At 41.5% G+C, this 12,995-nt stretch overlaps 1 protein-coding gene across 2 annotated transcripts in view; it reads left to right on the forward strand.

Annotated features, from left to right (window-relative positions):
* ZNF516 (zinc finger protein 516) overlaps positions 1-12,995 on the forward strand; it is an 86,962-nt gene that overhangs the window by 69,534 nt on the left and 4,433 nt on the right. The window contains exons 2-4 of one of the 2 annotated variants that reach the window (XM_026841366.1): positions 1,491-2,969; positions 7,864-7,968; positions 8,876-8,943. In XM_026841366.1, coding sequence (XP_026697167.1) covers positions 1,491-2,969; positions 7,864-7,968; positions 8,876-8,943 — 1,652 coding nt within the window. The remainder of the gene's footprint in view (positions 1-1,490; positions 2,970-7,863; positions 7,969-8,875; positions 8,944-12,995) is intronic. The other variant, XM_026841365.1, reaches the window with a different exon arrangement.

A 12,995-nucleotide genomic window follows, 5' to 3' on the forward strand; every position in this document is an offset into this window, starting at 1 on the left:
CCCCCCCTCCCCCCCCGAATTTACCCTCTTAAAGTGTTTGAAAGGAAAATGATCTTAGCAGACTGAGCACTCAGTCCTACAAGGCTGCAAAATCTATGGTTTTATTTTTAACATAATTTGAATTAAATAAAGGCTTAAGCATTTTTTGCTTGAATTGAAGGCAAGACTAAGTAGACTTTATTTGCAGTGAAACTCCAGCTAAAGATATGTTTCTGCCATTATACTGTGCAGAATAAGGTCTGTGGCACCGTGCTAGCGAACAGTGCTTGCTTTTATGAAGCGCTGGCTTGTATGAGTTGATGTGAGAGGATATGCAGCTCCAGAGCAGTTCACTCCTTTCCCATTCTTAGCCCTTCGACGATGCAGTGATCACTTTGGACATTCTACATGGACCATGGTCTCCTTACACTTGCTTGACAGTGGCTCATTAACTGCATGTTAATTGAAAGTTTGTCAGATGATACAATTCAGTTACATTTTAAATGGATGCAGTAAGCATTACCTCTGTGATGAAAATCTCTGTAGAACTGATTTGTGAACTGATTTGGAGGGATTCAATGGCTTCCTCAGCAGCTCTGAGAGATCAGCATCAGGAGAGCAGGCAGAGGTAGCCATGCTCCCAGCAAAACAAATCCTACTCTTCTCTTTCACCCTAAGCAGCTTTAATCACTGCCCAGTATGTTCCCTTTTCAGGACATGTGTTAGGTAGGTAAATTTACTCTGAAGATCTGAGAAGCAAAGAAGAAAATGAGAAGAATCAAAAGTCTGGTTTGAATTCTGTAATCTAAATAGCTGAAAATGTTGAATTCCTTATCTGTCCATGGATTAAGTGGTCATAAAATTTTCCTAAAGTTTGACACAAATGTAAACGTATGTTAAAAAAAATGGATCTGTTTTAAACTAATGGACGAAAAATTTAAAATTTACATCCTCCATAACTCATCTTTTATACTTGGCCGCTGCAAAAATCCCTCTTCAGCGAGCAGTTTATAATGTATTCTGTACCTGCTTATATGCTTGGTTTCCATGTGGAGCCGATTTTTATTGCTGAGTTATAAACCCTCTGAAAACAGGGACTTGTAATGGAAGCACTGACAGACCTTTAACTAGGTCAGTCTTAGTCTGGCACCATTATCTTTGCTTTTGTTAAAACATTAAATGGTTGCATATTTGTTTTTTTTTTTTTTTCAGTCCCAGAATTTTAACATGGATATATTACTGAATTGTTCTTTCTTTAAAATGTCATGAACATGGAGCATTAGAGTTTATCCAGACTTTGTAGTCATCTTTAAAAGTAAATGGAACTGTTGTGTCTTACTTAATGATTTTCTTGCTTATATAGTACATTTAGTCTGTAGCATGTCATTACAATACTAATACCAAAGTTTGCTTTTTCTCCTGCTACCTTATTGTAGTCTTGAATTATGCTCTGTCTTTGAGGTCCTTTCTGCATAAAATGACAAGGATGTTTTTTTATTTGTCCCATTCAGGTGAAAAGCCATACCACTGCAACTTTTCTGAAGAGGAAACCCCAATGGTGACTTCTGAGTTGGATGAGCTCCCAAAGCTGGGAAGCCACAACACCAGAGAAAATGAAGCCAGGGAATCTAAACCAGAGATTCCTGCCCTGGTGTCAGCACTGGAGAGTGTTATCAAGGAGCCCTTTTTGAAATACCAAGATCTAAAAGCTTCTGCAGACATAAAGATGCCAGCATTTCACCACAGCCAAGGGCTTCCTTGCTCTAGTCGCATTGCTAGCTTTGCTTCGGGTATGGGCCAGACATCTCCAAATGTGGTCATGGACTTGAAAACGTCACTTGAAGTGCAGGCTAGTCGTGCTAGAGAAAATTTGCTAGACTTGCACAGGGAGTATCCTCTGATAGAAAAAGGTGCTGAAGTTCAAGAGGTAGCTCCACTTGATTTGAGTGAAAAATCAACAAGGGATAGTTCATGCAATAAAAATCTGAATGCATCCTTGCAGGCTGCTTTAATTATCTACCCATGTCCTTTCTGCAGTCACAAGACCTACTACCCTGAAGTCCTGTGGATGCACAAAAGAATTTTGCACAAAATCAGCTGTAACTCCATGGTCCCCCCTTGGGTTCAACAGAATGGATTCAAGAGTATTAAAAACAACCTGGTCTTTCTGGCAAGGAGTGGGCGTACTGGCCCCCCCCCTGTTCTCGGCGGTAAGGAGTGCCAGCCTTTGCCCATTGCCAGATTTACGCGCACTCAAGTGCCAAGTACATTGCCAGGGTCCAAAAGCAGCTCTCTTTCCGTTGGGATGACTGCAAAGTCTGGGAGCATGCATCAGGCAAAGGACAGTCATGCCTTCAGCCACTGTGGTCCACGCTTATCAGGTCTGGATGGGTACAGACAGCCCAAGTTAAACCATTCCCAGGAGCAATACAGCATAGCAGCACAACAAAAAAGTAAATATGAAGCAAATTCCAAACTTACGCAAATGGGAGCCTATAGCAGAAGCGTAACGCCTACTCAGCCGGTCATATCCAGACCTAGCACTCAGCCCACCAACAGTAAACAAGTGGATAAGTATGTGGCTCCCCAAGGAAGTAATAGCTTTGCCCCTCCAGGTAAGCACTGTGCGTCCGACCCCATGAAGGCCAAATTCAGCCCGCCGCTGCAGTATCATCCTCTGTGTAAAAGCGAGCAGTACACTAAACATGAAGAGCCATCAGTGCCTCAGCGGGAGTCTCACGTGAAAGCTGGGAATGAGGTGAGGACATTGGCAAACTGCACAGCGGTAGCACGAGCAAGTCCACTACTGCAGCCCCAGCCTAGTGCCGTGGGGGTTTCTCCAGCTTTACACTCCAGCAAACAGGATTTGGGATCAGATGGGCATGAGAAACGTTTGGACGTTTTAAATATCTTTAAAACATACATTCCAAAGGACCTTGCTTCATTGTACCAAACGTGCGGTGCCAACAGCCCTGTCCTGGATCACGCAGGTAAGATTTTCACAAGCCTTTCTGTAGCTGAGGATGCGGCTTCCTTGTTTCTGCTTCATTCAGAGTCACAACATGCTGTTTCACAGTTCCTTCCTTCTCTCTCTCTAACGGTTGGGATTACGAGTTCATTGTTTCTATCATTTCTGGATAGGCTTGAATAGGTTTGTTTACCAGTCTCTAACATTGCAGCATTCCCCTTTGTGCACTGTGTGACATTTTTGTTGCAGGTTAAATGTATCTGGTTCCACCTGGAGTATTAGTGTTCCTTTGTCCCCTCACTTCAAGAAGGCTGAGGTTGCACAGATGTGCTGTCACACAAAGATCCTCCTCATATGCTGGTGCTGGCACACATCGTCATCTTTTTGCTTCGGGCAAAATGAACGTCCTCTGGGGCTTATCTGTGATGTTATTTTGGAGGTTTTGTTCAATTTCCTCTGCAAACAAGTCTTCTAAGAACAGTGATAATCACTTGTCAGTGTCCTTTGTCTTTCTTGACAAAAGTCTTAAGATCTTCCTTGTCCATATCAAAGACTGCTGTTGTATTTTTCAAATGATTCTTTTGATCTGTTTGTATGTTTATAATTATAAAGAGAGGGGGCAGAATTCATGTAAGCTGGAAAGGCAGTTGTGCAAATAGCCAGTTTAAAAGTTCAGGGACTGAAAAAGTATCAGTGCCTCTCCTGTCACTTGCCAGTCAACTGCCACATAAAAAGAAGAATGAGGGGGAAAAAAAACAAAAAAACAACACAAAAAAACCCTAATGTATTTGCATGTGAAATCGTACCCTTCTGATGATCTGCCAGAATTAGTTTGTCTCAGTGGAAACTGAAAATCACACTGATTTATTACTCTTGAGATGGGTGTGTGGGTGTGTAGCGGGGGAGAATGGAAGCCATAGTCCCAGCTCTCACCGTTTGTAAACCATCCCTTATACGCTTCTTCTCTTTATAGAAGTTGTGCAAGAACTGAACTCTGTATGGAAAGAGCACGTGTTCCAGACCAGTGTTCTAGTGTCCTCATGTGACATAGTGGTCTCTGTTTTGTCAAAAGCATGTGTGAATTGGAGCTTGTGACCCAGTTTGCAAGTGGGACCAAACCCAGGGCATTTGGAAGCTGGTAGTCTGAGGCCAGCTATGGTCTAGTGCCCAGAAGGTGTGTGCAAGTTAACCACTTCGGTAGCTGTGAGACAAGGAAGGAGCCATAGTGTTTGATCAATTCTTGGTGGAAGGTCTTTTGGAGAAGACAGGAAGGCAAAATCTATCTGAAATAGTCCAGGAGGTGCACCTTTCAGCCACTCCATTGTGTTTTGCTCAATCATTTAAAAAAATAATGCTGCATAGGAGCCGACCGTTGTTTGAGTAGATCATTTTGCAGGTGGTTACAGGCTGCCTGACGATTGTAACTAACATCAGGCTCCTGGTTTTTGTTAAGGAAGCAGAGGAGGGCATGCTTAGTTTCTAAAACTGTAGCCTCAGCATTCCTGCTTTTGTTCAGCCGACTTTGCTTTCACCATCCTAGTGCCTAGGAATGTTGTCTAGTTCTTCCTTGCCTGCTTCCTGCTCTAAATGCCAGTTAATTGTTCCACCATCAGCTTGGGGTACCTTCACGTGGGTGCCCTCCCTGATGTTATTCAATACTTTGTTGTGTCAACCTGCTCAGAGAAATCTTATTGACCCACTGAGCTCCCAGATGTGTTAAAAGGGATGAAATGAAACAGTAAAAGCCAGGAACTAGAAACTTCCTTAGTGAATGCAGGCACCAGAAAAATCATTAGGACAACTGGGGCAAAGTAAAGTAGGGGCAGGGTTTCCAAGGGTGTCTCTATTTACCTGCTTTTTAAAAGAGAGGTTTTATTGCCAAAATGTTTTTTTTTTTTTTGCTGGGCAGTGACTTCCAGAGGCACTTTAACTGGAAGTTATTTAGTGCCCATCTCTGCTTTGAAATCTCTTCCTCCATTCCAAGTGTTTTACAGCAATCAAGTTTTCAGAATTTGAAACCTCTTTTTTTTTTTTATGTAGCTTGTCTTCATTTTATATACAACTTCCAGGTTGATGATGGTTCTCCAAACCAATTGGCATGATGGCTGTTTTTCATAGCACTAAAATAAAAAGCTGCTTCAGGCAAAAGGAACGAGATCCTACCAACTGCGAATAGAGGAGGGTAAATGAACCTTGTCTGAAATAACACACAACCCTAGACTGAGCCCTCTGAGTCAGTATGCATCATACAATTTAGTCTTAATGTGGCAGTGTGAATATGGCAGTCATGACATAAAGGACAACCAAAAATCCCACCTAGGTATACTATTTGTCACATTTTTTTCCCCAGTTGAATGTTCCTGATAGACTTTGCTTGCATGTTTGGTATACGACCTCATCTTGGATCATACTAGAATATTTTAGTGTGTGGTATTGCAGTGTTCAACTTGCTTTAGAGTGGCTGGATTTATTTCTGGGATCTTTTCTTTTATATTTGTGTTTATTCCAGTGTGTCCTTTGAAAAAAAGAGTTGTATGTACCATTGTGATATGGCTGCAAACACAAAGCTTGCTGAGCTTAGGCTAAGTTTGTTTCACACTGCCTAGTCTTTTCAAATGCTTGTAGAGAGAATCTTATTGTTATATTTAATAGGAGTTTTTAATTTTATTCATGATATTTACATGAATCGCCATATTAGGAAAGGATGGTTTATGGCAGCAGATGCACTCTTTTCCTGGAGCTCCTTTGATACCAGCTTTGAGCACTGGTTTCACAGTACGTCATGTTCATTTACCTTAATCTGCTAACACCTGTAGTCATCCACCCTCTTGTTCACATATAACCTGGGTGGTGACTCACAGGGGTGTTTCCTTGTGGCAATGATGCCCATCGTTCAAAGCTCTGAACTATGAAAAAGCCTTGTGGTGCCCCTTAGGAAATGCAACAATGGCAAATATGCCTGGAAGCAATCCGTTTTTTTTCACTTGCTTTTGAAATAACCACCATAAAGTGAGTGCCAAGGAGGGATTAGATCAAAGTCCTAACCGGCTCACCTTTGGCGTTTGTACAGGGTACTTTGGTTTACAACAGCTTTCTCAACCTTCCTTTATGCATGACTCAGGTGCTTAATGGCTGGTGAGACAAGTGTATTCAACTTTCACAGAGGGACACTTGGGGTATAGAGGGATTAAATGTCTTCCCAGAGGTGACAATAAACTACCCGAGGACCTTGGGTCTCCCAGGATTCACAGGAGCCAGTCTTCTGGTGGCAAAGCCCTGCTCTGCCTGTCCCTGCCTGTGCTGCAGCCAGCACAGTGGTCTGGCAAAGGCCACGTCTGGTCTCTCAGCGTGCTTTGCTCGGCCTTGCTTTTGAGCTTGCAGGCATAGTTCTGGTCAGTAAGGGGAAGATGCTAGTAAGAGATGAGAAATTCTGCTTTAAACTTGACTGCCTTGAAGTCAAATCCATCACGTTATAGTACAGTGAAACTCTTATTGAAACTTATGTGATTTAAAAAAAAAAAAATTCTTTGTGTGTAGGTATACATGACCTGGATTTGCCCCTAAATCATGATCTTGTATTTGACTGCTGGGAACTTAATTGTTGAGAGTGTGTGTTCAGCCACATTATACAGACTGTGCTGCCATCTGCAGGAGGTGCTATTATAAAAAGAGAATACAATTTGTGAGTGGGTTGGGTTTTTGTGCAGCCAGACAATTTTTTTTAAATATATGCTGTGATAAAAAACCATCGCAAGGACGCTTGGTGCCATACCAGCAGAGTAAATGGCAGTCCGTGGTCTTTTTCATTCATTTTCAGGTGGAGGATCTGTATTTTGGATGAGCCCTCTGGCATCCTGAAATTGATTTTTCAGTTGGGTTTTTTTTTGTTGTTGTTGTTGCCACTTTTTCACCCACAATTCTGTTCTTTTAAACTACTGAAATGGGGGTGGGGGATGGGGGAGGTGGGATGAAAGAAAATCTGAAACTTCACTTCCACTGACAACCCCCTGAGAATTTCTTTAAAAGCCAAAGTATTGCAGTGGCAAATGGAAACATCAACTTTTTCCTTCTGAGGAGGGCGTTTTATCAGAATAGAAAAGATGATGTTCAAACATTTTTTTTTTTAAATAATAAAAAAGCCCAATAAAAGTCAAATGTGTCTTTTTTGATCAGCAGCAAAAAGACAAAGACCAGCCCTTTAAGTCAGATGCTGTAAACTGACCTTTGGAGAAAAAGGAGAGGTTTGAGCGGTTTTCCACAAATGCTAATGGCCTAGAAAACATGTTTACCCAGGGCTGAGGGAAGGCTGCTGCGCTGCTACCAGCTCAAAATGTCCGGAATGACACTTTCATTCACAGATGTCTTTCGTCTGTGCCTCAGAGGTCCGGGGTCAAAGCAGCACCGGCAGGCAGGTAGGCAGGGGCGAAAGGTTTGATCAGTCTGTGATGGCTCCGCTCGCTCTGCATTTGTCTCTGAGGTATTGCCGCCCGGGGGGGACAGTTGGGCTCTGGTCCTACTCACTTCCTATTATCCATGTGACTTGTCTCCGCCACGCTGGAGTCACTTTGATTTGCCTGATGTACTGCTTGACAAAGCTGGGTGATGGCTGAGAAGTGGATCCAGCTGCTCTGAAAAGCGCACACCTGACATGCCAGTCCTGGTGCGGGCACATCATGGGGAGCATTTTTTAATTCAATGTAATTTATGCATTCTTGCAGTCCTGTGTGTGCCTGGCCTGTCAGCTAGTGCCTAGATGAAGGCTGACAGTTGTCATCCAGGGCCTGAAGGTAGCCTCACATAATGACACATTAGACATACTAATGATGTTTTCTTCTGGCATAATGTTTTCTTCTCAACTTTCGTCTCTTCTCTCTCCACCACCCCCTCCTCCCTCTCTCCCTCCCTCCCAACTACAGGGATGCTCAGGACACAAACACGCCAAGGAGACTGCGTCTGCAGAGAATGTGGAAAATGCTTTACCCAACCCAGTCACCTCAGGACTCATCAGAGGTCCCACACAGGTACCTTTTCACACTCAACACTTGCTTTCTCCTATTCTCACTTGCCTGTTTTCAGATCTGCCTAACAAAATCCCAAGAATTATGTTTCACATACCATGTTAACCTAAGTAATTCCAGTACCTAAATCTAATAGACAGGTTTTTTATTTTTACAACTATTGCTCTTGTTCTGTGGATATTGCTTACCTGATCCCCGCCCGAACTCCATACAATTGAAATGCATTTAAGATAAGTCTGTTTGCAAATGTTTTATTTTAATTAGAGTAGGGTACTCAGAAATGAATATGCTAATGAATTCTGTTGCCACCAGCACAAATTGAAATCAAAGTACCCCTTTCAGCATAACATAAGGCTTTGTTTTGCCTCATCGTTGCTTTTGACAGGAACATTTTTGTGGGAACCGAGATTTTTCTGCAGACTGGTCAGCCCTAAAATGGGAAATCCCTACCAGCCATTTTTAACCTGGTGCGGTCTGTGGTTGAGGTTGTAGGAGGCTAAAGCCACGGGTGTCAAGAGACCTCCTGAGCATTGCAAGAGACAGTTAGACTAGCAGGTTCCTCCTGAAAAGTGTGAATGATGCATACATAAGCCAGTCTGATGCAAAATGACAGAGGCCAAATGGTAAGTAATGCAAGAAGAGGGTCCCTTTACACATACACTGATAATTAATGTTGTCAGTGATTGCTTTCTTCAGCACCGAAGTCTGAATTAAAAAGGGCAGTGGCCCTAGGCTGCCATTAGCACACTCTCTTACAGTAAGTGTTACGGTAAATTGGTGTTTTCCGGCCACAGGCTAGTAGCTGGTGTCTTTTTTTTGAACGTAGTTAATCTGTAATGGTCTCAAATAATGTACACACACTAACGAAGCTTGAATGTTCATCTGTTAACAAGCCCCCTTGTTCCCACAGTGGTATTTGAGTCTAATGGACTCCAAGGTACTGAAGTTCACACCACCTCCGCAGATGCCCCAAAACAAGTATGTTTTACTATTAATTGGATGTTTGGTTTTTAATGTGGTAGCTGGGAAAAAGTTGCACAGTAATACTCATAAAGCACTGACTGTTTTATAACATGTATAAATAATAATGGTGTTGCTTCATTTTTAGCTCTTAAATTTTTTAAGTGTTTTATCAAAGTCTGTTATATAGAGAGTCAGTTAATTATAAAGCAGGTAGTTAGTGTTTAAATAAACATGTTACTGGCTTACTGGGGACTGGGTGGGATAGGTAACTCTGTAATGCACAGTGATACGTAATAGTGAGATAGTATGTAAAGAATTTCTAGAAATAACTTGGTTTTACAACTAACACATTTTCTGCTTCAGCAATACAAATAACACTTAGTCTGTATTTTTCTGAAGCATATTCATACCCTGATATCCAGTATCTGGCCTTTGAAAGGCTCTCATCCTCCAGTTTCTGTGGACTCTCTGTGGTGGTGTACTTTCCTATTTCCAGTATACAGTTTCCTGTCACAACAAACACTTCTCAGTGCTCTGAATTGTACAAGACAAAGCTGTTATATAGAAAACCATTAAACTGAATTTGTTTTTTGTCTTTGGAGACCAGCATCATAACTTGGACTTCCCACCCCATCTTCCAGTTTGGCAGGTGGGTTTCAGGGCACACCTCATGGGCAGTTTTCTTTCATTGTGAAACTGCCTCCAGCATCACTCACTTTTTCTTTCCTCCACAGTTTTAGTATAATTTGGACTACAGCACTTTTCCTGTCCTCCTGTCTCTTATAAACAATTTCAGATGATTTCAGCCATGCTTAGAGCATGCATTTGCATGCTGATCCTGCCTTTGTGAAGTTTAGGAGTTGGTTTCTGCTTGCTCAGTACCATCCTCATCATGCACATTGCATAGGTCATATGCTGCACCCTTCATAGATACTCAGCACCTTCTCTGTTGCACTTGCATCTTTCTGGCCCAAAGACCATGTGGGGAACCCAGCTGCTGCCACAGGAATATCCGAGTCGCTGTCACACTGTAGGAGTGGCCAACAACTCTCATAAAGATTTCAAGATGGCATAGCACTTCAGTAGTTGTTGTGGGCAGCGTTTGCTTCGTTTTTGTGGGACAGTAGCAACAAAATTACACTATAGTTGGAGAACTAGATGAAAGTGCTCTCCTTATGATGCTTATCGAACAAAATTGTGCAAGGACATACCTCTCAGTAGAAGTATGTGACAGGTGAAACAGTGTAGCTCTGCAAACTAGCTCAACTAGTCTTTGGTTCTCATCATTTTAGTAATGTAGATTTAGTAAACCTAAGCATCTTTAAAATGCTCTTTCATCTTTTCATGCTCACTGTTTTATCTCTTGTGTAGTTGAGATCAGATTCTGAAGGCATCTGGGCTTTTTTCTTCTAAAAGACAATCTAAGGTAAAAGTTGGAAATAAATTTAAAAAAAAATCTGAAATGGCCATATCTATCCAAAAAGGGATGTGGCATCTCAGTCCACATCTGGACTCTTTCTGTAATTCGGGTTATATTACTGCACAATAAATTTACTCATAATCTTGTCTTTGTAAACTACTGCCATGCCACAATTTATTGACTAACTTCTTCCACAGCAAATGTAGCTTGCTCTTGCAGTCTCAGTCTGTGTCAATCTGTCTTCAAAGTATTTGATTAAATTACAGTGTCTCTCAATATAGCAGAATAGTGGGTAGGGGTTAGCTTCATGAATCACTTTCTCTCTTGCCAGTCAGTATTTCTTCCACAGAAGCTGCAGTATGATCACTTCTCTGGGAGATAGTTCCCTTTCTTTTGTCTTGTTTGCTTCTCAGCATCAGCCTTTGTCTCAGTTTGTCAGCATCTGTGTCGGTTAGGATTATTCAGTTGTCTGCTGTTTTGCTTGTTCTCATCATGAGCAGGCTTTGCACTCCCCCAGAAGACTCCACCTGCACAGTCCCTGGGCGTTAGAGAGGGAATACACTCATTTCTACCTGCAGCTGTAGGGGCCTTCAGAAGCGCAGAAACGAGCTTGCTCTGAGAAAGATGCCTGCAGCATTCTGGTAACATTACAATTTCCCACTTTAAACATTGTCACTCTGTGTCTTCATTTCATTTCTTAATTGGGGACACATCTATTCATGAGAGCTTATGGTGTAAAGTCAGTTCAAGTTACAAAAGTGCCATGCACGCGCCCCAAGCAAGAAACAATAGTTACCACGTTCTGTAGCTTGAGAATGAAAGGGACTTTTTTTTAATGATAAGTGGAAATGATTCACTTTACATAATGTTTCCTCCTCACAGGTAAAATATCTTCCCCTGAGTAGTCTGCTAAAGAGTAAAAATATTAACATTAGTATTTCACAGTTCCCCCATTCCCTTCAGTAGTCAACCAGAAGATCATCTCTAAAGGTTTCCTTTATGAAAGAATGTTAGGTAGGGCTTTTAAAATCCCCCAGCATAGTAGCTTACAACAGTGCTACGTTATATAGCAGTTTCCTCACAGAATAATTCTAATTCTGCATGTTAAAAATAGGGTCTACAGCCAGGCTTTGTCAAAAATGAGACAGCTAAATCTGTATTTAGGTGTCTAAATAGGAAACCTACTTTAGGGTTGTGAACCACCAACAGGAGATGCGGGTATTCAGCATCACTGAAAAGTTAGGCCACCTGTGGGGGCATGTAAAAATGATCATACACACCGACTTTTGGTAATATTAGCACTGGGCTCTGTTTCATGCTTTGTTATTAGCACCAATTAAATATAAACAAAACTTAGGAAAGATGATGCCATTTCCTTCATAACATTATTTAGTGTGGTTTCTTTCTTGTACCAGAATGCTTAAAAAAAAAACCCCAAACCCCCCCACATTTTTATATCGAATTTCCCTGAACTCTGTGGAATATTTCCTTCTCTTCTTTGTCTAAAGGACAAAAAATGCTTATTACATACCCCAAGTCAATACAATCTGTGCAAAGTCATGCAGATTCTCTTGAAATGCTGCCATATTAAGCATATTAAATATTATTATAAAAGCTAAATATCCCAATATATTAATAATTAAACTTGCTTATCCACAATGAATATGTATCTTAATTTGGAATACACTAAGCAACATCCGAGACCTGATTTAGTGGGCATGAATTTGGGGAGTGGACTTCAGTTGCTTATACGTGTCAAGACAAAAGCTGGTTTCCCTTCAGAAGGGTCCCTGTGACCATGTGTACCTCGAAGCTGCTACAGCTCTCAAAGCAAAACTCTCCCAAAGCATGGGGTCATTTCAGAGACGCTGGCTGATACTGCAGCATCGCAGCCAGAAACCCAGTTCCCAAGTGAATTCATTCAGTGTCACAGGAGTCTAGCTTGCCTTTGTGGAATGGTGATGACATTTCTAATACATATACCTTGCGTTTGAGTTCTGTTGCTGTGTTTTTAAAAAACATACAAAAACTTAACCTGCTTTAGGAATGTAGTTTATTCTCCATCAGTGATGTGTCAAACAATATGTTCTAAAAATTTTAAGGGACAAGTAATTGGGTGTTCATAAGGCGTTAGAAATGAAGAGTTCTGTCTAATTGAGAGTATATATATGTGAATCATATTTGCAGGTCTGGAGCCAGAGACACCTTTTGTGTGAGTGAAACAAGCAAACCCCCCAAAAACTCTAACCTTTGCCCTCTCTGGAAAAGCACCTTTTTACTTACAGAAAATCAATTAAAAGCTACAGCCCAGGAAAAAACATGAACTGTTGGTATCAGGGATATCTCTGGCTGAAGCTCTCCCCATGCCAGAAAGCAATGGTGGTCCTTTTCTGTGAAAGAGCTGTGGGCACAATAGTTCTTGAGCCTCATTCACTGAAAAGAGAGGTGCGTAGTAGGTCCTGTGTGACAGGGGTAAACCACTTTCATTAAGGAGTCCATAAGCTTTAATTTTCTCCACTGCGAATAATTTATAATATTTCTTTAAGTGTTTGATACTTGAGATAGTATAAATGTGAATAGTCAAGAATTTGGGGGATAGACAGATTGGAAAGAACCATCAAGAAAACACCATATATATATATATATA

The sequence above is a fragment of the Athene cunicularia genome (assembly GCF_003259725.1).
Source record: "Athene cunicularia isolate RWA chromosome 2 unlocalized genomic scaffold, athCun1 chr2_part1, whole genome shotgun sequence".
Lineage (NCBI taxonomy): Eukaryota > Metazoa > Chordata > Aves > Strigiformes > Strigidae > Athene > Athene cunicularia.